Source organism: Monodelphis domestica, chromosome 1 (genome assembly GCF_027887165.1).
Source record: "Monodelphis domestica isolate mMonDom1 chromosome 1, mMonDom1.pri, whole genome shotgun sequence".
NCBI lineage: Eukaryota > Metazoa > Chordata > Mammalia > Didelphimorphia > Didelphidae > Monodelphis > Monodelphis domestica.
Genome location: NC_077227.1, coordinates 111,513,108 through 111,538,399, shown reverse-complemented (window position 1 = coordinate 111,538,399; position 25,292 = coordinate 111,513,108). Strand labels below are relative to the sequence as shown.

The 25,292-nt window shown below is 35.8% G+C and overlaps 1 protein-coding gene across 2 annotated transcripts in view; it reads left to right on the top strand.

The window, feature by feature from the left end:
- The window catches only part of CFAP58 (cilia and flagella associated protein 58), a 119,589-nt gene that overhangs the window by 11,362 nt on the left and 82,935 nt on the right, over window positions 1-25,292 (top strand). For both annotated transcript variants that reach the window (XM_016428546.2, XM_007479043.3), the window contains exons 2-10: window positions 622-903; window positions 2,868-3,016; window positions 6,476-6,632; window positions 7,348-7,542; window positions 9,535-9,672; window positions 11,390-11,549; window positions 12,344-12,426; window positions 14,884-15,075; window positions 24,807-24,968. In XM_016428546.2, coding sequence (XP_016284032.1) covers window positions 622-903; window positions 2,868-3,016; window positions 6,476-6,632; window positions 7,348-7,542; window positions 9,535-9,672; window positions 11,390-11,549; window positions 12,344-12,426; window positions 14,884-15,075; window positions 24,807-24,968 — 1,518 coding nt within the window. The remainder of the gene's footprint in view (window positions 1-621; window positions 904-2,867; window positions 3,017-6,475; window positions 6,633-7,347; window positions 7,543-9,534; window positions 9,673-11,389; window positions 11,550-12,343; window positions 12,427-14,883; window positions 15,076-24,806; window positions 24,969-25,292) is intronic.

Genomic DNA, 25,292 nt, shown 5'->3' with positions numbered 1-25,292 from the left:
CTCACAATATATGCATTGGCTATATTATAGTCTGCTGTAAACTTCAGTAGGAAACTAAACAATATGCATTAACATTGTTTCAACTGGAGAAAGTGGGTTTAGCATTTCATACAAACCTTCAAACCAATATTTTGGAAAGATAGCTGTTGATGAGTTGCAGCACACCTATTTATGAAAGTTACTTCTTGTGGTGGTACCCTAATTGATTAATTATAGAATGTTTTTGAAATGTTGTATCAATAGCAAGAGCTTTATGTGATACATTGCAAATGTTCTAGATTTTAGACTAAGAGGTCTTGTGTTTGAATTCTTTCCTCAACCCCTCCTGCCTCTGCCCCCTCTGCTGATTTGGTGGTGATTCATGGTGAGTTTTTTTTTTTAAACCCTTGCTTTCTGTCACAGAGTCAATACTATGTTCTAAGGCAGAAGAGTAATATGGGCTAGGCAACAGGGATTAAGTGACTTGCACAGTCACACAGTTAGGAAGTATCAGAGGTGAAATTGAACACAGGATTTCCTGTTTCTAGATCTGCTTTAATTCACAGAGCCACCTAGCTGCCCCCAATTTATGGTAAGTTTTGAGATCAATTTTTAGATTCACATCCCTATAATTTTGTGTAGGAAAAATTTGAAAAATCACAACTGGAAGAAAATGCTTTCGAAGAATTGGAAAGGGAGTTCCAAGATGTCATCGATGAACTTTCCGGAGATAAAAGTTTGGAGAAATTCAGGACAGAATATGAAAAGCTTCATACGGTTATGAAAAAATCCTATGAAAATGAAAAGCGTCTGATGGCAAAATGTAGAGAACTAAATGCAGAGATTGTTGTTAATTCTGCTAAAGTAGCCACTGCCCTGAAGTTGTCCCAGGATGACCAGACGACCATAACATCACTCAAAAAGGTAATGATTTAGAAAGGAAAGCAAGAGAAAGCAATTGATAACCTTCATATAGTTAAAATATTATCCCGTTATCTTTTTTGGCAGTTTTGAGGGAAAGATTTCAGCTTGAGATATTGAAGAAATATCACTATAATAATTGATTTGTGGCTCAACATATTTTTTCTATTATTTTGTCAATAGGGCTGGGAAATTTTTCAGGTCTAGCCAGGGTGATGGGAAATTGAGACATTTTCATTTATCAAAAGACTTCTGATAAGAAGGAATTATTTCCATATATTTTTTTAAGGTGTAGGGTCAGGTAGGTAAAGAACAATGCCCTTACCTCCTTAGTTTACCTTTGCCATTTGGATGCTGATCCTAGAGAGCACCATGGGAATAGCTAACCCTTAGCTAGCTATCTGCAAGGACCTTTGACTTGTCTGCTTAGACAGAGGTCAAAAAAGAAAAAAAAAAACCTTAATTTTAGTCTATTTTTTCTAGTTTTTTGTTTTGGTTAGTGAAAATTCCTTATTGTTCCCACAAGCATAATTCCCTTAAAATCCAGAACCACGTGAGTATAAATCTCTCAATCCTCAACTCTGGAGGTTTTTCTCAGAAGCTGTATTTTTCTTGTAATAAGTTTTTGCACTGTTCCATATGGTCTTGTATATAGATGAAAATATTTTAAAGGAGTATTAAGATGAAAAATAGGATATTTTTGTAAATTAAGGAAATCTAAAATATTAATGAACACTTTGATTAAATAAACTAGTTATAGCCAAACTGAATGAAACTTGCCTTTTTCTGTGAAAAGTATTTTTCTTTAAATTTTGAAACTTATCTACTTTTTCATGTTTAAATATTTTTCTTTAAGTTTTCTTTATAGCTTTAAAGATAAATACTGTCAGAGTGCAATTGACGTGTATAATTATACAATAGACTAGAATTTGTTTTAAAAAAAACAACACAATTTCATGAATTTTAATTACATCATAGGCCAGAACAGTCTCATTTGCCAATCTCTAGTTTAAATAGGGAAACTGAACATATATTTAAATTAAGTTTAAAGATTCTCTCCTACTCATTTTGTTATTTAAATAAGAAAAATCACTCTCCCTTTCCCCCAGTTCTCTGTGTGAAGTATGGGAAATTGTTATCAGAAACTTCCTGGAGCTCTATAATATACCTTCCAGAGTTCTATAATAGAGATGCTCATGTATGTGATAGAGTTTATATATTAGCAAGAAAGTTAAATGCCAATGAAATTCAGGAATATTGCATCACTTGGTATACTCTATTAATTTATTTAGATAAGTTAAATTTATTCCTAAGTATTTATGAGAATATTTCCAATATATTTTGTAATATTAATAGTTTCATGCTCTGATTATATCGTTCCCTTCTAGAAATTTGATGGGAATGCTAGGATTTTGGAATTAGGGAAATAGTGGGGTAGTTGTCTTGTGCAATTTGCCAACAGGACTATGTTTTCTACTCTCCTTTCTCTATACACAGTTCCTGTTACTGGAATAATGGAGCTCAGATCAGGACTGAGGATACAACATTGCCTTTGATTTGGAACCTGCAAAGAATCTCAAAAATTTAGTCTGAATCAGGAAATCATTACTTTTTTAAAAACAATTTTTGAAGCCTGTTTTCAGACTTTCCATAGAAACTGTTTTCTGAGCTGCCAAAGAACTTGTTATAGATTTAAGACTTACTCATGTTAATGAGAAATAAACTTCTTCATAAGTATATCTTAAATGGAAGAGTATTTATTTCTCCTTGAAATAAATTGCTCAATATTCATTGGCCCCCAATGAACACTTCAGTATGTTTCTAATCCTTCCTCTTCAAGATTTACAGCTAAATTACCATTTGCAATGTTAATCAGTGTTACTTTGATAGTTATGACACAAATGAAGATGTTTTCATTTAGAACCTACTTTGGCTTTTCTAACTAATATATTCCATGGCATCTCTAGGAAATAGAAAAAGCTTGGAAAATGGTGGATTCGGCCTATGATAAAGAACAGAAAGCAAAGGAAACCATTCTTGCACTGAAAGAGGAAATAGTCAATCTGAGTAAACTAGTAGAACAAGGATCTGGATTATCACTGGGCCAGAGTAACAAGTAGGTTATTAGATGTGTTCTGAACTGATTTGGAAGAAACCATGTCCTTATGAAATAAATCTTTGGCTTTCTGTAGTTATAAAAAGCAGTTTCCTTAACTACTTCCATATTATACTTCTGTTTTTTTTTTAAGGTACTATGAATGCTTTATTCTTTTTTTTCTTTTTCTTTGTACCCACAATCCTCTGGCTTGTGGTTATTGCCTTTCTAGGAAATTTGAATCAGTTGGTGGATTTACATAATTAGTTAATTCCTTTGGAATGGTTGGTTTCTTTTCCCAGCAGTGGTGAGTATTCGATTTATATGAAGTTCCCAAACAAATTTAGCTTTCCTTTAAATAAATCAGTCATTAAAAATATATGTTAATTGAGTACTTATGTGGTTGTTACATTTCAGCAGTCAAATCAGTGTTTACTATGTGCCAGGAACTGTGCTAAGCTCTAGGGATATAGAGAGAAATGAAAACAGTTCCCGGATCTCAAGAAACTTGAAATAAAAACATAATGGATTTATTTTGCATTTGTTAAACATTGGTCAGCAAATAGAGTCCACAATTTGTCTTGATTTATTACTGAGTCAATCCAGGCTTTTTTTTTAGAGACTCTGGCATCACAGGTGGAGGACGACGGGGAAGTCTGAAATAGATCTTCTTGGATTCATAGATTCCTTCCACTATAGTGCAGTTAGGATACCAATCATGATGATTACAGGTAAAGAGTTCCTTCCATATACTTTTTTTTCTGTCTTAGAATTGATACTAAGTATTGGTTCCAAGGCAGAAGAGAGGTAAGGGTTAGATAATTGGGATTAAGTGACTTGCTCAGGGTCATATGGCTAGGAAGAGTCTGAGGCCACATTTGAACCCAGGACCTCCCATTTCCAGTCCTGACTCTCTATCCACAGAGATGACCCAGCTAATCCCTTCCATATACCTTTGAATTCAAGCCCCTAGATGTTAGAGGAGGATGGTAGTAGAGAAGTAGTAGATAATTAGTTTGTACTCTGAGAGAGCAAATAATTAAATAGTGGGCAAGAATTTCAGAACAACAAGGGAAAGTGTATATGATAGTGTCATAAGAAACCTCATGAATCACACAGTCTGGCTCATGCTCTAAGAGTAGTATCAAAGGATGCTTAGTCTAGGATAAGCTTGTTTATTAGCTTTGACATACCTCTCAAAGGTCAAGAAAGTACCCAATTTAAATCTAAATCCATCTCTACAGAGTGTTCTAAATGTTTAAATGTCCAGTTTTAAGTTACCATGTCTCTAAGAGTAGAAGACTTATACAAGGCGTGGTGAGAGTGAGCCACTTGAGGTGATAGAGCCAGAATCCAAAAGTCTCTCGAGAGACTAGAACATTGGACTGGATTGAATGAGTTGAAATTTAATAGAGATAAAAGCAAGGTATGATATTTAAAGTCAATTTATCTAAACTCATGGTGGGTTTAAATGTTAGATGGGGGATGGTAGATAGTAACCCAGGATATGAAATAGGTCCAGGGGTTTTAGCAAACTTGCAATTTCAATATAGTGTGCTATAGAAGGCAAAAAATGAATATAGTCTTGGGCTACAGAAAGAGAGGCAGGGCTTCTAGGAATATGAAAGTGATTGTGCAACTGGCATCTGCCTGGTCAGTCCACATCTGGAACATTGCCTTCAGTCATAGGCACCACAGTTTAGGAAGGCTGTTGGTAAAACTGGAGAATGTTCAGAGGAGGGCAACTGCAATGGTGAAGGACCTTGAAAGCATGCCATATGAAGATTATTTGAAGGGATGTTTGGGGAATTATTTGGGGCTATATAGTTTGAGGAACAGAAGTATGTTGGCCTAGGAAATAATGTGGGACTTGGATTTAGACTTGGATTCAAAGCTCTCCTCCTTTCTTACCCCTCTAGATACTTACTAGCTGTGTGCACTGAACAGAACACTTACCCTTTCTTGGCCCCAGTTTCCTATCTGTAAAATATGGAGGCTGTACAAGTTGGTCTCTAAGGACCCTTCCAAATGTAAATCCAGGATCCTTTAATTGTAAGACTCAGGGTGAGCAGCATAGCAATCTTAACATATTTGAAGGGCTATCATGTGGGAAAAGGATTTGATTTTGTATTGCTTGGACCTAGATGGTGTAACCCATAGCAATGGATAGAAGGTGGAAAAAAAAACAAAACTAGGTTAATCACTCAAGTATTAAGAATTTACTATGTACCAATTACTGTGCTACAGACTGGAAATTTAAAAAAAAAACACTCTGTTCTCATTTTTTTTAACTTTTTTTTTTACTACAATAGGTGACATAAATAATTAGGTACATGCAATATACATAGAGTAGACACAAGGCAACCCATCTTACAGGACAAGGCTTTAGGAGCTAGGGAGGGCTGGGAAAGACTTTTGTATGAGGTAGAGTTTGAATTGAATCTTGAAGGAAGCCAGGGTGAAGTGGAGGTGAGAAAAAAGAATTTGCCAGCATGGGAGGAAGCTGGCACAAAGGTATGTGGGATGGGAGATGGAGTGTGTGAGGACAAGCCGACCAGTTACTGTGTTCTTTCTTTATTTATCTTTCTTTATTTATCTTATTTTTTATTTATTTTTTTTATTTATCTTTATTTTATTTATAATATTTTATTTATTTATCTTTATTTATCTTTCTTTATTTTATCTTATTATAGTGAGGATTCTCTTTGGGGTATAGGGTAGATTAGATGACTTCCCCAGTCCTTTCCAGCTCTACAACATTTCTGATTCTATCAGTTTCTTCATAGCTTCATGGGAAGGATAGAAAGCACTCGGAGATGTGTTGCATCAATTTAAATACATATATCTTTGTGCTTTCAAAAGTTCGTGATAGCCATTTGGGGTCTATCACAAACAAATGACAGAAATGCAACTTTTCCTCTTCAATTCTAGACTTAAAGTGTCTGCTTTCCTTTGGATCAGTTTTGGTCTATCTAGAGAGACTATATTAGGAGATTTAGGCTCTCTCTTCTAAAGACTGTAAGTCTTTTTTCAGAGACACAAAGCCAAATAACTAGCTATAGTGTCTGAGTTACAAACTATTGAAAAACAAGCTGGTTTACTCTTCAGACAGAAGGAGCACAGTGCCATTATGTTCTTAAAAGTTGTATCACCAATATTTGTCAGAATTTGCCTTTATGCATGTTTTATCTGGTTTACATGACTTTGCTTCTCCCCTCACCCCCAAAAGGATGAACAGAGTAAAAACTAATGGGGTGAACAGTATTTCTATATGTCTTAGGCTTATCAGTTGTGACTACAGCTCTCTAATGAATATTTAAAATAGTAAAGAAAAATTGTACAATTTGACAGCTGCTATGGGTTAATCAGCAATGCTTGACATTAAATTGCTTACATTAAAATGAGCTCAGTAGGGGATAGAATCACAGAGAGAAGACTGCCATTTGGTTTGTATTTTGTTTCTTTCTTTTTTTTTTTCAGCATCAGAGATTTACTGAAGTACAAGGAAGAAATAACCAGGGAAAGAGATCAGCTCTTGTCAGAAGTTGTGAAATTACGAGAGACCCTAGCTTATGTCTCTGAACTGCATCAAGTAACTGAGAAACATAAAGAAGACGCAGAACAGGCCATCTCTCAGGTCTGTGGAGCAAACATGAACACTAAGAAGAAAAAGGGCTGTCCCAAGTGACTTTTTGTGTTGTAGCTCCTTCTGAATGTAATTTCTTCTTCCTTTCTCGTCTAAAATGAATCATCTCATGTCAAAGTATGTCTTGGTTCCTTTGTGTCTTTCTCTGTCCTGTTTTCTCAAAAAGCCGTTGACTCTATTGACTCTTGTTTGAACTTCATCAGTGGAGAATGTTGCCTGGAAGAGATGCCTTGCTGGCAATCTTGACCTGAAAAGGATGATTAGACTACGTAATAGGCTCCTATCTACCAAGCTGGGGGAAACAATTACTTTCAGTCCTTCCAATTTCAAGGTCTTAATTAGGTGAATAAATTTGAACTTTTTTTGTTCTATGGACCAGTTTTTGTTTTCCAAGGAGTGTTGCTCATAATTGGTGGTTTTTATTAAGTATCTCGCTGAGTGGCAGGAAAGAAAACATGATCTTGGGCAACGTGGTTAATTTGATTTGCTCCTATCGTTCTGAGTCTGGGTTCAGGACATTAAAGACCAATCCAGAAAGATCTCTAAAGATTTAACATTGGGGTGAGGAGATAATTAATGAAAAACTCCTGTTCTGAGGTAACTCCCCTAAAAAATGAGAGACCTAAGCTGGAGAGTAAGCTCTGAATTTTACCAACTGTGCCAAAAACGTTCGATTTCTTTCTGTTCTGCCCTTTCTATAACTTAGTTCCAACAAGAAATCCAGCTTCGTCAGAATGAAGCTTCCCGGGAAACTCGGAAGAAGGAGAAACTGGAGAAAGAATACAGACAGATTCAGGCTGACATGGATGGAAAACAGGCTGAAATAAGGGCTCTCCAGCAGCTTGTGCAGAAGAATAAAGAGGAAATTCAAAAACTGGAACAACAGCTCAAAGAGCAGAAGGTATGACATACACATGAGCCGGCTCCCTCTTGGCTCTATGAGCAATGCCTTCCAGTGTGGCCTGCTTTAGTATTTTTCATCTTCCTCTAGAACAGTGGAGAATGTGTGAGCTCTTTCTTGCATTGTAGATATCACACGACCATTTGTACTTCATAACTTATTTAAAAAGCAATCAAGGGAATTTTAATATCCTTATTTTATTCCTTTTCATGGCCTTTAATTCTCCCCCCTCCACCCCCAAACTCTGAAAATTTTATATTGATGCTTGGCCTGATGGTGTACACCTATAATTTGTGTTGCTGAGGTGTTGGAGGCTGGTGCAGTTGATGAGCTCTTGAGTTCTGGGGCACAATTGGCTAAGCTGATCTCATGTCTGCACTAAGGTCACCATTAATATGATGGGACCCAGGGAATTTGGGAGGGCACCAGCTTGATGGAGGAGGGTCAATAGCCTTGGTTGAAAATGGAGCAGAGTGAGATCTGTCCATGATTAGCTGATGCACAGAGACAGACAGATAGAGAGAGAAACAAAAAAGACAGTGAAAGAGGCAGAGACAAAGAGCTCCAGGAAATCAGAGAGGCATACATCCAGAGAGGAAGATTGACTCTTGACTGACTCGTCTAAAGAGTATACTAATTGTATCCATCTTTCTTTTTTAACAAAATACTGTTTCTAACACTTTTTTTTGGCCAAATAAACAATAATTGTTTAAGATAATGTAAGTGTTAATAGTTGTAATCCATCTCTCTGATGGTGAGCACTCAAGGAAGATATTCTGTAATCAGAAAGTGATTTCTCACTCTCCCAGGTATTGTTACCAGATTCTTTATTTCTAAAGAATTGCTTAGTCATACCACATTCCTCCTCTCATGACATTATAAAGAAATTGTCACATGTATTCCTGTGGCAATTTCTTTAATAATTCTATGTAAAGTCCAAAGTTATGTATACATTTTACATGGTGTGATCTCTAGGAGGAAGATGGGCAGATAATTTGAATTAGAAACCCATCCCTTAACTTTCTTAATGCAGCAATAAATTACCTATTACCATCATAACTGCAGAATGACATACTTTTCCCAGAATTAGGCAATCATAATAAAAATAGAGTAGCTTATTAGAATAGCCAAGAGAGAGATAGCTTAGGTAAAATGCTAATCCTGTTTTGACTGGAAAGCTGCACTTTAGTTTATTCTATATTAACTGAACTTTTGATTTTGTTTCTTCTAACCAAATAGCCCCCAAGGGTGATTCATGAGAGAATGGTAACAGCATCCTAGGTTGGTGCTTTCACACAGTTTACTTCTGTCTTTTTCCTTCCTGTCTTTCTGTCTTCTCCTGTATCATTCTATTATATCAAGGTGACCCAGAATACTTATAGGGTCATCTTTATAAAACTTTGTTCAGGAGAGTTTTAGTAAGGGGGAAGAAAGCTGCCTGAGACTGAAATCAAGAAGGTATAAATCATCACGCTGCTGTTCCAGATTTTTGACTTAAGATGGATTAAATGGGAAGATGTGCTGGTCTCGGTGAACTGCTCCATTCATGGAAATGTTCTAGGCATATTAATGTCGGATTTGCCTGCTGAGATGTCCTGCTTCCCTGCCCCACAGCTGATAAAATCCATCCGAATCTCCTGCTCATTTGCAATGATTATAGCGATTGTTGTGTATGTGATGCCTGCCAAACGACAAAAAGGCATTAAAATATTTATCCACCACCTGTGAGCGAGACTTCCCAGAGCTCCCGGGGAAAAAAAAATAAGATGATCACTGTGTTGTTCATTAGAACTTGTCATTCTCCCATGCCATTTAACATTCATTATAGAGTGAGTACATTAGTAATTTCATCAGGAACAAAGAGCAGTTTCTACAGAGACGAAAATCTGTGGTTACTTTTCTCCTTCTGGGAGGCTTGTGGTGCTATGTGCATATGTAGATGTTGTAGTCAGATTAGAAAGTATCAATAAGATTGTTTCACATCTCTCATAGATCCTAAATGAACGAGCTGCCAAAGAACTGGAGCAGTTTCAGCTGAGGAACACTAAGCTTCAGCAGGAGAATGAGCAGCATGCCCTGGCCTGTGAACAGATATCTCAGGAGAACCAGCAGAAGACATTGGAGCTGAAAGTAAATACAGCACGATATGTCCATTACACAAGACCTCTCTCCCTCCCTGTCTGTTAATATGGAATTTGTCTTTGCAGTTTAAATCATTGATCCCTCTTCCTTGAAACACTGCCCTCCTCCTTTACCGAATGCCTTGATATATCAAAGGCAGGTGAGCACCTACTGTGATTACTTGATGTCCTAGGGCAGACAATGTGATAATTCTTGCGCTTATGTATAAAACTGTAAACCTGATTATCGATCGATCGCATGGTTGGTTATTCAAGACCTTTGAAAATCTAGCTTAGATGTCAGCCTCTTTAATTCAGCCTTGCAAGTATCTCCTTGCCTAAAGCAAGAAGCAAGTCATGTGGAGTAAGTAGTGAAGAATGCCCATTATTTTTCACTTCTGTTAGGGAGCCCAAGTGAGAAAGGGTGATAATGCACTTGTATTTTGCACTTATTACAAGGCTGTGTTAGTCCACTTTTATGACAGTCATCTGTGTCCTATCCATTTTTCAAAATGGGTTTCTGGTTTATGCCCCTTCCTGAATCGAAGGACTCTCACCAGTGGCCATGGATTCAAGGTGATACTTAAAGACTGGAAAGAATAGGTTAAGATTTACCTCGTTAACTCTGAGAGTAAACATCACTATATTCATAATCCTGGCCTGTTAGAATTTAGAATAAGAGACCAGTGACTTATAGAACTGTTTGGGATTTTGAAGTAATCTAATACAACCCTGAGCACATAGGCAAATAAATATCAAAATCATCAAAGTGTGGTTTGGATTGAAAAATGTTCTTTTAGTTCAGTCAGTGAGGAAATAACAACTTAGAAACAAAGGAATATGTGTAGATATCATGGACATGAGTGTAGTGTAAAAATGCTTTTACAAATATTCTCCTTTAGTGACTTAGTGGGACACAGAAAAAAGGTACATTTCTATGATCCCAAATCTGTAGAGATTCTGCTCAGAAGACAATAAGCAAAGCCCTGATTCCCAAAATTGGTTTGATGACCCTTTCCCAGAATGTCTCCAGTTATTTTTTTTAAAGTGGTTCAGCAAAATTCAAAAAATTCCCCCTCATAAAAATTATAATTGACCTTAATTGTAAGCATATGGGCAAATGTATGGCAGAGATTCTTTTTTTGGTACATTTGTCACTATGAAGAAATATCTACCAGAATTGCCATATTATTTGAATCTTATGCACATCCTTAAAAATAACAGCATTCCTGTGGCATGAGACTTCACAAGGTGCATTTGGCACACTGTTTCGTTCATGTTTGTCTAAAACAAGTTAGAGCATTGTTGCATTGCATTAGGGCAGTGGAGAGAATACTGCTGTATGTCAGAGCACAGAAAATTGCATAGTTATTGTTGTCAGTCAATGCAATACCAGTTATGGAATCACTATTTATCATTATTTATCAAGTGTACACAAAACACACCTAATTATGATAATAGTTTCAGTCTCTAATCTTGCTTGACCCACCAATCAGATTTCACTCTTAGGCATAAGATCTGATCATTAGCTTGCCTACTATACTATTCAGAACATAATTTTCCAATTTCGCTTCAAACCAAACATTACTTTAAAAATTCAGTCCCACAGACTATCTTTGCTTTGTTAAAGGGATATTTCCTTTTATTGGTTCAGAATTTACCATCATTTCATTTCACCAAGCCCTTTGTTTGCCAAGTGTCATTGTCATTTCTCTCTCACTGTGTAGGCTAAAGAGGATGAACTCCATCAGATGAGAATTGACATTGGAAGACTTAACAAAATGAGAGAATTAATACATAAAAAATTGCATCAAGCTGAAGAGCAAAAGGCTGAGGTGGAACAGGCCAAGGAACTCCTGAAAAATCAGATTAATGGATTAGAGAAAGGTAGACTGAAAGCAGCATCTTTGGTTTTCTTCTTAAACATTCTATTAATTTGATTATTGATTGATTGGATCTGGTGAGCGCTATGCAAAACACGTGAAGGACGAAACAGAATTTGACTTGGAGTTGAATTCATTGAACAGCTCTTTTGAACATAATGCCAAATAGCTGGCTTGATTGATGCTTACTTTTCACTAGGTTATTTTTGGCATTGTGTAGATATAGTGTTAGATAACTCAGTTGACTCCTGCCTAAATTAGTCATCATATCGTTTTGCATACTTCCTGCTCTGCTTCAGTTTAGTGGAGAGAGTAAAAGCTTGTGTTGTGGCTCCTTACTCCTTCACTTCAATGTGGCCTGCAGACTGTGACTGCAGTGACCTCATGTACTTTTGACTTCATTTTCCAGTTGAGAAGCATTCAATGGCTGATTTGGCAGCTGAGGAAATTCTATTTTATGGTATCAATGAGCCTCAGTTTTACCTGGTTATAGGAGAGAGACCACATTTGGAAAAAAAAAAAGAGAGAGAAAATATCATGGGATATTTACAATGTTGGACTGAATTTTCAGTCCCTTGATGACATCAGCAACAGCCATGGGGTTGCTTTCTCCTTTGATGGTTATTGTTAAAGCTATCCATAACATTTTCAGTTTCCTGTTAATGACCTTGTCCCTTTGACATAGTACTGATAAAGGTTTCAAATAGTCTCCCTCCTTTGCTCTGCAGGAGTTGTATTTATTTTTTATTAGCTCCATAATTTGGTCCTAAACTTATAACTTTTTTTCTGGTAATTTAGAGCTGGAGATTGCTAAAAAGCAAGGAGAACTTGATAAAAAAGCTATGGATGAGCTTCTGCGAGAGAGAGACATATTAAATAAGGTGAGTTTGTGCTAGTAATGCTGCAAAATGAATGTCTTGCTTTGGGAATATAATATCTGTCTATAACCAGTTGTGCAGAGAAATAAAACTCACAGCAAGCCAAAGTAGATTAGAATAAATAATAGCTCTCAATTTTCCTTTAAGCAGCTGCTTACACCCTGCCTTTCAGTGTCTGTGAATTGAAATTACATTATCACCTGTGAACACAAAGGGACTTCTGAGAATTAGCATATAAAACAGTAGGGGATTTAAGAGTATTTTGTGGATTCTGTTTTATTGCTGATATGTTATTTGGTTTCCTAAGTAGTTGATCAAAATCTTGGAATTCAAGATCTACGCATCTACAACTGTGTTAATTGAGTAAGTGTAAGTGGGTGCTTATAAAATTATACAATATTTAATATCCTAGAAGAGCAGGTTAGTGATTTTTAAAAATCATCACTTATCATCAATCCTAATCTTCAATTTTGCTTTTAATGGGAGTTTTTTATAGAGCGCTCAATTTGGAAACAAAGAATCTGAATTCAGATGCTGGCTCTGCCACTTAGGATCTTGCCAAAGTCCTCCAACCCCTGTGGGCCTCATTTTTCTCATCTGTAGAATGAGGTCGTTGGAACTAGATGACCCGGAAGGTCCCTTCCAGCTCCAAATCTCTGATCATTCAGACTTCTGAGTCTGTGTTTCCCTAATAGACCTAGTAAAAGAGCCCATAAAGATCTAACTCTGGTGACACTCCTTAAAAAAAAAATCCATATATCTGTTTTAATTTGTTTTATTAAATATTTATTAATTACATGTAAAATTCTTTTAACATTCATTTAAAAAACATTTTGAGTTTGAAATTTTTGCCCTTTCCCACCCTTCCTTGAGAAGAGAAACAATTTGATGTTAATTATACATGTGATATCATATCATTAATTATAACTTATTTTCATATTAGCCATGTTGCAGAAGAAAACACAAACCAAAAAAATGAGATCAAGTTTAAAAAGTGCTTCAATCTGTGTTGACAATTCATCAGTTCTCCTTTTAGAAAGAGAGCATTGTTCATCATGGCGGCCTTGAATTGTCTTGGATCCTTGTCTTGATCAGAGTAGCTGAGTCTTTCACAGTTGGTTATCCTTACAATATTAATGTTCTCTGGGTTCTGCTCAGTTTACTTTGAATCAGTTCATAGATATCTACCCAAGTTTTTCTGAAACGTACTGTTCATCATTTCTTTTCTTTTTTTTAACTCTTCCTTTCCATCTTAGAATCAATACTGTGTATTTGTTCCAAGGCAGAAGAGCATTTAAGGACTAGACAATAGGAGTTAAGTGACTTGCACAGGGTCACACAGTTAGGAAATATGTGAGGTCATATTTGAACCCAGGACTTCCTGTCTCTAGGTCTGACTCTCATTCACTGAACAACAATAACTGCATTCTCTCATCATTTCTTATAGCACAATAGTATTCCATCACAATCATAGACTACAATTTGTTTGATCATTTCCCTATTGATGGGTGTCCCCTTGATGTCCAATTCTTTGTTACCAAAGATAGAATTTCTATAAATATTTTTTGTATAAATAGGTCCCTTTTGTGAACACATTTGGGGTTTTCTTGCCAAAGATATTGGAGTGGTTTGCCATTTCCTTCTCCAGCTCATATTACAGCTAAGGAAACTGAGGCAAACAAGTGACTTGCCCAGGGTCACACAGCAAGTGTGTGAGGCCAGATTTGAACTTAGGAAGATAACTTCCTGATTCCAGGTTCAGTACTTTAAACACTGTGCTGCCTGGCTGCCTCCTCAAATATATATAAAGCATTTTGCTAAAGCACTATATTTGTTGTTTAATTATTTCAGTTATGTTCAATTCTTTGTGAGCCCTTTTTAGGGTTTTCTTGCAAAGACACTGGAGTGGTTCACTATTTCCTTCTCTGGCTCAATTTCCATATAAGGAAACTGGGACAAAGAGGGTTAAGTGACTTGCCCAGGATCACACAGCTAGGACCTAAGACTAGATTTGAACTTAGATCTTTCTGGTTGCTGGCCTGCCCATTGAGCCATCTAGTTATCCCACTTCTTACAGAAGAGATGTAATAAATAAATATATTATAAAACCCTAGAAACAACTAAGTTCTTTTCCTCTTTGATAGAAAATTATTTTAATAAGCAGCACAACCAGAAGATTTCCTTTCTTTCATTTTATTGCCTTTCAAATGATTCTCTCCTCTAAGACTATAATTAATATCCAATTTAAGCATGGAAAATAAAAGTTTACGTCTTTTGTGCAATATATTATTATCAGGAAAAACTGTTTAAATTGCATTTTGAACAATTTATATTTTACCTTAAAATGTGCAAGTGAATTATGCAATTAGAGACAGTCATTCTAGACTCTAAAGTTAAGAGTTTGTTTCTCATATTTAGCACACTTGGTGACCTGAATGTTTTGGTATCTTTTTTCCATAGAATCTGCTGAAGGCAGTCACTGCTACCCAGAAACAGATGGACTTAGTAAAGCTTCATGAACAAAACAAGAGGAATCTAGAAGAAGAAATCCAGAACTACAAAGATGAGGCTCAGAAACAAAGGAAGATCATTTTCCAACTGGAAAAGGAGAGAGATCGTTACATAAACGAAGCTAGTGATCTCACACAAAAGGTAAGACACTCTTGGAACTGTCATAGTCTTTTCTTTCCTTCCTCTCAATCACACATGAAGTTTGGAAAGTTTGACTGATTAAAGCTCTACAATTTCAATTGTTTGGAGCTTTAGAAGGCTAAATTTTGATATATTGAAAGGAAATTTAAATTTTCCCCTCAATTATTGTATACAGGTCTGACCTGAGGCAAAACTATGAAGCTGACAAATAATCTTCAGTCCTCCCTTAGCCCTCATAGATCCTCAAAGCCTTCATGCTACCTTTTGTTGTTCATCTAGGGCCTCTCAGTATGGTATCATGCCCAATCTGGAAGTTTCCCATACTCCAAAATTACACATTCTCCTCCCTTAATTTACCATTTCCACCCCTCCCTTCTCCCCCCAAGTTCTAGTTGAGTTTGTTAGGAGAAAAGCAGTTAATGAAGCTATTTTTATATCTAGTTGTGAATGAATTAGGACATTCTTCTTGGTTACTATAACTTACATTTAAAAAGACTTTTCCATATTCAAAGGAATGAATATCTCATAATAGAATTTCAAGTATTGTGACAGATGTGTATATTGTTTACAAGGTGTATAGTCTCTTGGTAGCTCAGCAGCTAAAGAAAGGATTTCTTTAGCTTTTCCAGTATTTTTGTTATAGGTAGCAGAGCAGGACAAATTTTAGTTGCCAAAAAGATATTCTGTTAAATAGTCAGATATACAAATTGCTTACCACATCTAATAGGAGGGGAAGAAGGGAGGAAGATCTTATAAATTTGGAAAACATGTATTGAAATTTATTATTATATGTAATTGGAAAAATAAAATATCTGAATAAAAAATAAAAATGATTGATGATCCTAAGAAAAGTAGCCAGATATACATTTTATGGCACTTTGGTTTTTGAGATTCTTTTCCATTTAACTCATGTGGCTATGCTGAAATGAAAAATGCCATGAATGTTGTCAATATAGACTTGGTCTATATGACTCATATATTCTTTCTTAAATTCTTGGTAGAGAGAGATAGCAGATAACATTGTCATCAGCTTCTCATAATCTCCTAGGTCTGGCTACAGAGTATATACCCCATTTAAGCATGGCAATTCCTTCTGATACCACTTATCAGTTATTTTTACTTTGCCTTTCTTTAGACTTTACATAAACCAGTAGTTCAGCCTGGATATATTCATTCCTTTAACCATCCTGTGCTATTTCTAGGCTCATGGAATAAGTAAGTCCATTCTCTCACATATACCTTTTAAAAATTCTTGTTGTCCAAGTGTTCTGTTTCAATCCATTCAGTTAATGATAAATGGGGGATGAATTTGGAAATAAATGACGCCACACTGGCAATGATTTATTCCACCTGAATCCAAGATTGTCCTCAACGATTTTCTTTTCTGTCCTATGTCCACAATTTCTCCCAAGATTATATTTTCATTGTTTTTGACTCAAAATTTATTCAATGAATTTTTCCTTCTGGGAGGTCTAAGGCTTCCCCGATGATAAGGATGGCAGCTCTCTTGATATTCTCCCAGCCATGAAGGTTTGGCATCATTTCTGACTCCTTCCACAGCCAACAATTTGCTCTTTTTTATAGGTTCTACCTCTATAGTATTTCTGCCTTCCATTTCATCTCATGATTACAATATAATCTAGGTCCTCATCATCTCACCTTGTCTAGTGCAATAATTTACTCACTCGTCTCTAGTCTGTTCCCACTCCGGTCCCATTCGTCTATGTAGTATACAAATGTTCTCATAATGAAGATAGCATAAAATCCAGATTCTCTAATGTAGAATTGAGATTCTCTACAATTTGACCCAATTCTATCTTACTAATCTTATCTCTATTCTTTTTAAAGGCAAGAGTCAAGATCCCTCTCCCCCCATGCCTTTGTTTGTGCTGTCTGTCCTGCCTGAAATGCTTTTCTTTCCTCTCATTGCCATCTATCATCACTTTAGTAACCCTCACAGTTCAGATTGAAAGCCTCCATGAAGGCTTCCTTGATTTTCTTCAGATGGAACTATCTCCTTCCTCTGAACTCTTACAGTATTTGCCAATATCTTGCTTTGGGCTTAGATCACATTATGCCTAGTACTCCCATTATTTATGTGTTTGTCTTATCTCCCTTTAGAGACTTCCTCTTTAAGGAAAGAATCATATTTAAATTTTTTCCCTTTGTTTTCATATAACTTTCATTTTCCAATTACCTAGCATTTTTCTTTATAAACAAAGAATAAAAGGGAAAGGGGAAAAATAGTTCATAACTAATCAACAAATACATTAACTGAGTGAATCTGACAGTTTTTGTAGTGTTCCATGCCTCTTCAAAGAAGGGAGGGAGGTGCACTCTCATATCTCTCCTTCAGGATTAACGCTCCAGACACCTCTTTTTATTTACCTTTGTATCTCTTTTAGTGTTGAGTGTTATGCTCACATATTGTAGACATTCATGAAGTAAATATTTGAATAAATGAATGGTCCCAAGATTTGCTTGGAAGGATCTGTATTGAATATTGTTTTAGAAACAGTAACTTATAATTTCATCTTCCCTTATGAACCTATTTATTGGAAGGGCATTAACTGAGTTATCATCAGAATTTAGCTGGTACGTTGTCTCGCTTCCTTCTGGGGTTTTGTATGCTATTAGCATAGCTCCCTCTGATTTAGAGAAATATGAGAAGAAATCCAAGATGTGCAGTGTACAACATCCAGCTGTATTATCTTTACTTGAAGTCTAATCGGTGAAGAAATGTGTGTGTACATATCTGTGAGAGCTGAAAGGAGAAAGATCAGAGTTCCAGCATTTTTCTTATGGGTTCTATCTTCCATGTAAGCTATCCTCTCTGGCTCCCTGACTTTGGCTACATAGAACAGCCTTTCTGAATTTTCATAAATATCTGATAAAACTATTCTTAGTTAATCATACTGTCTGCCAAGTATTTTGCACTCAGCAGGCAGTAGCACATTTAAGGGCCATTTCTTTTTCATTCCCAATGTTAAACTTCTGACAGTTTTGCCCTAGCACTTTATGTGGCCAAAAAAACAATTTTTTCCCACAATTAATTTCTACCTACAAATTACTGAAGTCTCATTTCACTTGCCTATAATATGGTGAAGCCAAGCTCTTGTAGGCAGAGGTCCAAGGAGATGAATAATAAAGAGTTTCACAGTCTTGGAAGCAAGTAAGGCAAAAGTTGATCAAAGAAATATTGTTCTTACTGAACAGATGACTTGATGAAATGAAGGTCTCTAGAAAATACAGTCTGCATTTGAGTTAGTCTTAGACCAAGGCTGCCTATGTCCTTGACACTAATTTGAAGTTGAAGGCAGAGCTAGTATTAATACCATGGAACTACTTTTTAACACGATTGTAGGGTAATAAGGATAACATCAATTCTAGGTTTTCACAATCACAGAAAAATGCATTAGACATCATTTATTCTAGGCAGATAGAGTATAGCCTACAGTTTAATCAATCTAGGAGAAGGGGGGGGCAATGGTTTATCATAAATATTCTAATGTAATAGGGATAGTATTATCATATATGTAAAAGTTTAATCAGAAATGACCTTAAAATTTAAGCCTTGATAGATAGTTAAGGAAATGCCTTTGAACTATTGTTATTTATGTTTTTGGCTTATGTCCTTTACTATAATGCTAGGCTCTTTGGAGCCAGGGACTTTGACTTCATCATCATTGTATATCCCCTTCAGTGCCTAGTATAGTGCTCATAAAACTTATAGGGTATATTTGGGCTAGTCCACAATAGATTTAGCTTTAGAAGAATCTGATAGCATGTGGGTATTTTCACTTTAGAAAGGAAGTTTTTTTTCCTTTTTATTCAGAATATAAAGGCAAAGTCAGCATCCAAACCATTGACATCATTAGAAAACTGATTTGAGAAGTTTATTGTACTTATATTTCATCAAATACAAGTTAAAGGGTTACAAATTCAATGACCTACTTTTCTGCCCAACCTCAGTCCATATGTTTTGGCTATGCTGCAGGTTTCAAGCATGCTTTATTGATTTTTATCTCACTCTTATTACTATTGGCAGGTTGTTTTAACAGAAAAAGAAAAGGTGGGAGTAGATTATAAACTGGGACTGTGCCTTTATAATGCACTGTAAGCAGTTTCTGGGCTCTTCTGCAGCAAGCTTTCAAATGCTAAGAACGTCATCTCTGCTGCTGCTGTAATAAAATTTTCTATATTTAGGCATGGTTTTTCTCACCAGTTGGTTTGAGATATGTGAAAGTGTAATCAATTAATTAAGCTCCTGTCCCATGGCTAGCATCCTGTGCTCTCTGATGTTCCATTTCCAACAGGGGACAGTTTGCTGACAGTATGCTTTCTTGTAAACGAATGTCCAAGTCATTTTATGAATTTTCAGGATTTGGACTTCATATGCATATGTGACTTGGTTTTGAATGAATCCCATAAAAATGAATTGAGTCCAAACCCTGAAATAGAAATTATTTTCTTAAATAGTCTCTCCCTCCCACCATAGGTTTCAGGACTTAGGTGTTTTTTGGTTGCCATTTTAAAAAAATTAGTGATCGATCCTGTCAGTCATGGTAAATGCTTATTTCTGGCATAGAGAATCCTGGAGTGGGTGGTTTAAGGTCTTTACAATATGATGGTCTGACCGAGTCAGTTAATTGTGTACCTATAAAAGAAACAGTCATTAACTGTATCCTTTTAGCCTGATGCATCACTTTTCCTGGTCAAAAGGTTATTCTTGTTATAATGCCTCTCAAAGTAATTGAACAAGCATTTCCCCCCTTCTCTGATGTTATTTGGACTATTGATGAACCTGTTCAAAGTATTTTCAGATCATTTTTTCCCCTTATCACTCAATGAGAGCAATGATCTTCCCATCTCGAGTGAGAAATTTTCTATATCTTTCTTTTCTCCTGGCACTACCTTACAGTTGGGATTTTCAGAACCTAAGAAAATGATAAATCTGAATGCTTTGGAAAATCTTTGGAAGATGTTCATCTTTTTTTTCATTAAATGTTTATTTTTTTTATTAGTATAGAGTGGGAGCAACTTTTAAGAAGAACATTTTCCAATGTGTACTTAGTTTCCTTTTTCTTAATATAAAGACACTCATTCCTTTCAACTCTCTCTTTTCTACCTTGACTTCTTCAATACATACTATATTATTCTTGATCTTGCTGACAGTTCCTTCTCTATCTGCTTTCCTGTATTTCCTTATTCTTCCTGATCTCATCAACTTCTATGACTCCAGTTGTCTTCTCTGATCTCTCCCTAATTTATGTCTATAGTTCTGATGTCTCCTATGCTCCAGGCTTGTATTTCTAACCGACTGTTGGGCATTTTCATCCAAATGCCCTACCATCATACCAGACTCAATATGTATAAAAACTGAACTCTTCCGAGAATCTTGAGGTTGAATAGGGGTCTTACTGGTCATTTTGCCTCGTCTCCCACTCTATACAGGAATTCCTTTTACTATAGCCCTAAACTATTGTCATTCAGTTTCTATTTTAAAAAGTTTCCATGATGGCAAGGTCCCTATTTCATAAGGGAGCCCTTTGGACATTTTTAACTGTCAATTATGTTGACATGAATTTGGCTTCCTATAACATCCATTTATCCTAGTTTTGCCCTCTGGAGCAACATAGAACAGATCTCTTCCTTCTTCTACATGACAGTGCTTTAAACATTTGGAGAGAGTTATCACATCTCTTTCTCATTAACAAACATTTTATGGAGAATTGGTATATACAGGGCAATGTGCTAGTCCTTTAGGATACATAGAAATCCAACATAACTGCTTTTCTCTTCAAGGGGATTGGAATTCTGTTGGGTATATTAATTAGCTTGTATAACTAAGCAAATATTCCATAGATTTTCTTCCTTGCCACCCAAACTAATTTTCTCTTCTTTCTTTCCTCTTCAAGATTTTCTCTGATGACTTCCCAATTTTCTGTTAATGATATTGTCATTCCTTCAGTTTTTCAGGCTTAAAACGTCTACCTCTTTGATGAATTCTTCCCACCAGGGATTAGAAACATTCATTATGCCTTGTATTTTTGGTTGCTACCACCCTTACCATCTCAAACCTTGGATTGCTGCGAGAGCTTCCTTTACGTATCTTTATTCCAGTGTTTTTTCTATCTTAATCCATTCTAAACAATACTGCCAGATAAATATCCCTAAAACCTAGCTTCCAATTGTCTAGAGCCTTCAGAGGTTTCCCACTTTCTATAGGATAAAGTCCAAACTTTAAAATTTGACATTCACAGTCTCAACCTATTTTTCCAAATTATTTCTCATGACTTCTCATGCAGAAACCATCTATTCAAGCCAAACTGTATTATATTTACTTCCCTCAAAATGCCTGTGCTTTCTTGACTGCATACTTTTTGCTCATGCTGTGTTACCTCGTCTTCTTTTCTCCCTATCCAAATTCCATTCATATTTCAAGACATAGTTTTAATCTTTCTTTCTCCATGATGCCTTCTCAGAATGCCTCATTCCATGGCAATCTATTTCTATTACTAAATCTATTTTTTGAAAGAATTGATAGAATTTATTGTCTGATCCATTTATTTGATAGTTAATCATTGCTTTGCAATAATTCCTATGTTGCTCAGAAGTTATTTAAATCTTTAAAATAATGTTGACTTTTTATATGTTTACATCAATTTCCTTCAACTAAATTGTAAGCTCTTTCAGTAAGCAGGTTTTATATTTCTTGGTATCCTCCATACTCCCTAACACAGAGCTGTGCATATGTTGGTACTCAGTAAATATTTATTAGTTTGATGTCCTTTAAGTTATTGATGAAGAACAAACATAGCCTCAGAATAGTGAATAAAGCTCAGTATCTATCCCACTTATCTTATTTAAGGACCAGGTATTTTTTATTTTCCCTGTGTGATAAAAGGCATTCTTCTTCTATTATGGATAGGAAGAAAACCTTTGGCTGTTGAACTGCAGTGTCTCATTAAGCCACCATGACAGCAGGATCTATACGCATTTCCCACAATCCATCCTGGAGAAACTCAAATTTCTCCTCACACTTTGGGTAAATCCCCATTGAAGTGGCTCACTTGCCAGGCTATAAGGTCATAAGCAAGAAGAAGTACTGCCTCTTAACTAGTCAAATAGATGTTCAGCTGACTGTGAGAAATCTAAGGAAGTGAAAAAAAAAACAAACAAAAAAACCCAAATCAACAACTCTTTTAGTGTCTTTGAATATAAAAGGCAACAATATCATGACTGAAGACTGAACATTTGTTTAAACAGGAGGTGCTGCTTTGCTCATAGCCACTAGTCCCTTTTAGTAAATAAAAGCTTATCTCAATGCTATAAATGCATTGTGTTTTAGTAGTTTCTAATTTTGCACCAGGGAGTCAGTCTCAGTCAACACTTCCAAGTGCTAATGTCTGTAAACAAGGCATAAGGCCCTAGTCAAACAAATAATCAGTCTTGAGGAGCCAAATTAGGTTGTGAATTTGTTAATTGTTCACTCCTGGTTGTATACTCCTTGGTGTTGGCTTTTTAGCACAAGACATACTCCTATAGAATTCTGTTAAACTAAAGGGCATCTCGAATCAGGCAGAGAGTGGAAAGACCGTCATAGCAGAAGGACTTGCAGTAGAAGAGGTCATTAAAAAAGATATGCTTGAAGTATGAATAAGGAAGAAGGTGAACTGGAAAAGGTTGATCTGATTATCAAGAGCTTCTAGGGCTTTATCAAGAAAAGACTGTAACAGGACTAACCTCATTTTCTTTTTTGTTTTTGGACAGGGTTGCTAGAGTCGGAGATCTCAGGGATGCTGTAGGCATAGTTTACTTAGGTTCAAACTGATACTTTGTCAAAGTCTAAACTGATAATGTGGACAAAGTCCACAAAGCATAGACAGGATGGAGAGAAGTGGGTTAGACCACAATGCCATTTACCTGCATTCGATTTGGTAGTCATCAGTGGTTTGGTGCCAACTTCTAAGGAACTCTGAGGCGTAAGCCCTGGAGATTCTTGCTGGGACTTGTGCTGTTTGGGCATTTTTATAAGAGGCTCAGATAAACACAGAAATGATATCCTTACCAAAAACACAAGTGACACAAAGCTAGCAGAAATGACAAACCCGTTGAATGGCAGATCCAAACAAATGCTGACAGTTACTACATTGGACAAAATTAATAAGTTTCAAGTAAGTTATTAGAGATAAATGAAAAGTCTTAAAATTGGGTTCCAAGAATCAACTCTACAAGTATATAAAATGTAGCAGTTTTCAAAAAGATTTGCAGGTTGTTTTGGACTGCAAGGCCAATATGTGAACAGTGTGATACAACAGTTCCCAAAGCAAATGCAAGCTTTGCAGAGAAGCCCAGTTTTGGGGTCGATGGAAATAATAGTTCTGTTTGTACTTTGCCTTGGTCATACAGATCTGTAAACCTGTATTTCTGGGTGCTTTCCAACAATGAGAACTTTTCAAAAAAGGGACTGGATTGCCTTAGAAGGTAATGAATTCCTCCTTATAGAAAGTCTTCAAACCAAGGTTGCATGGCCATTTCTCAGATATATTGAAAGAGGGATTCTTTTCAAGTTCAGGTTGAACAAGATGACTTCTGAAGTTCCTTGCAAAGCTAATATTCTGTAATACTTCTTATTGAGGTTCCATAGGTGAATGAGTGCTAAAAGTCTGCATCCCTCTGTGTCTCCTTTGCTAGGTTGGATGAGGTAGTAAGGCTGCAAATCCTATGTTTGAAATGAGGATCTAGAGTGTGTAAATGGGGGTGATTATCCCTTAGATTATAAAAATAAAAAAAATTAATTTAACTTTTTAATTAATGAATTAATGAATTTAATTCTTTGTTTTTAAGCTAAAACTTTGTTAAATGATACTAATACTGAAGAAAATGTTAAAGTGAAATGTTCTCTGTGTTTTCCCATAGAATACTTGATCTCACTGATAGCATCACTTTTTTCTGTCAGTGATTTTTTTTAGTAATTTGTCCCATTAAAATGAATTAAAAATCTTTAAAAAACATGTTAGACCTGCCTGAATGTGAATCTTTCCAGCTGAGGCAACATAGTTTACAGTGTAAAGATCAGATTATGAAGTCTGAAATCCTGGCTCTATTCCTAGTTTCTTGAATATGTGACATTAGACAATTTCTCTAATTGCTACCTTGTTTCTTGTACCTGCAAAATGGGGATAACTGTAATTGGATCTCTTAGAAAAAGAGATCATTATATGAAGTACTTTGAGTTCTCCAGAAGAAAGGAGCTTGATGCAGTCAAGGAATTATTGTGATTATTATTGTCAGTGTTCAAAGATTTTATTTTTCCCTCCTCTTATATATAAAGCTGAAAAGCAATGACTGTGACAAAATATTGAAAGTCTATCTTGATCTTTCATTTTTTTCCTGAAGAGTGTTTTGTGTTGATATCTATTTAATCTTGTTTTGTCAGGAGTTATTTTCAGAGTTAAAAAGAATTTTCTTTTTCTCTTGTGATCCCAAATAACTATGTTAAGCCTTTCTATGTGAGCAGAACTTGAGGAAGGATGGAAAAAGAACAGAAAGGTCTCCCTAATCACCAGGGTGACATTTTATGTTGGATTTCAGTGACGTTGGCTACAGTTTCATTTTATGATGACTGGTCCCCAGCTATCCGCTTCAGTTAAAAATCTCCCCATTTGCCACAAATTGGTAATTGCAGTAGAATTATAATCACATTAATTTGCTTCTGTATGTCTTAGGTCCTCGTAAACATGGAAGACATCAAAGTTCGTGAGATGCAGATCTTTGACTACAAGAAAAAAATAGCTGAATCAGAGACCAAGTTAAAACAGCAACAGAATTTGTATGAAGCTGTAAGATCGGATAGGAACCTGTATAGCAAAAATTTGATTGAAGCTCAGGTAAAGAATACCCACCACCCCTTCCATTATGTTTAAAAATGTTTCCTAAATACCTTAGTTGAAATAAGGTTTAGTTTGGGGAAAAGATCTCCTTGAAATATTGTGGATTTAATTTTATATCTTTTTTTGAAAGAGAAATTCAAGAACTCCAGACTACTTGACTACTATTGATTAGTTTTTTTGTTAACAAAATAAGTATTATCAAAACTATTAGCGCCTTCCCTCTGAGGTTACCTTCTTATTATGCTTATACCTTGAATGTGCAATTTTTTTGCATGTAGACTCCTTCATTAGAATGTGAATTCTTTGAGGGCAGGGACTGTA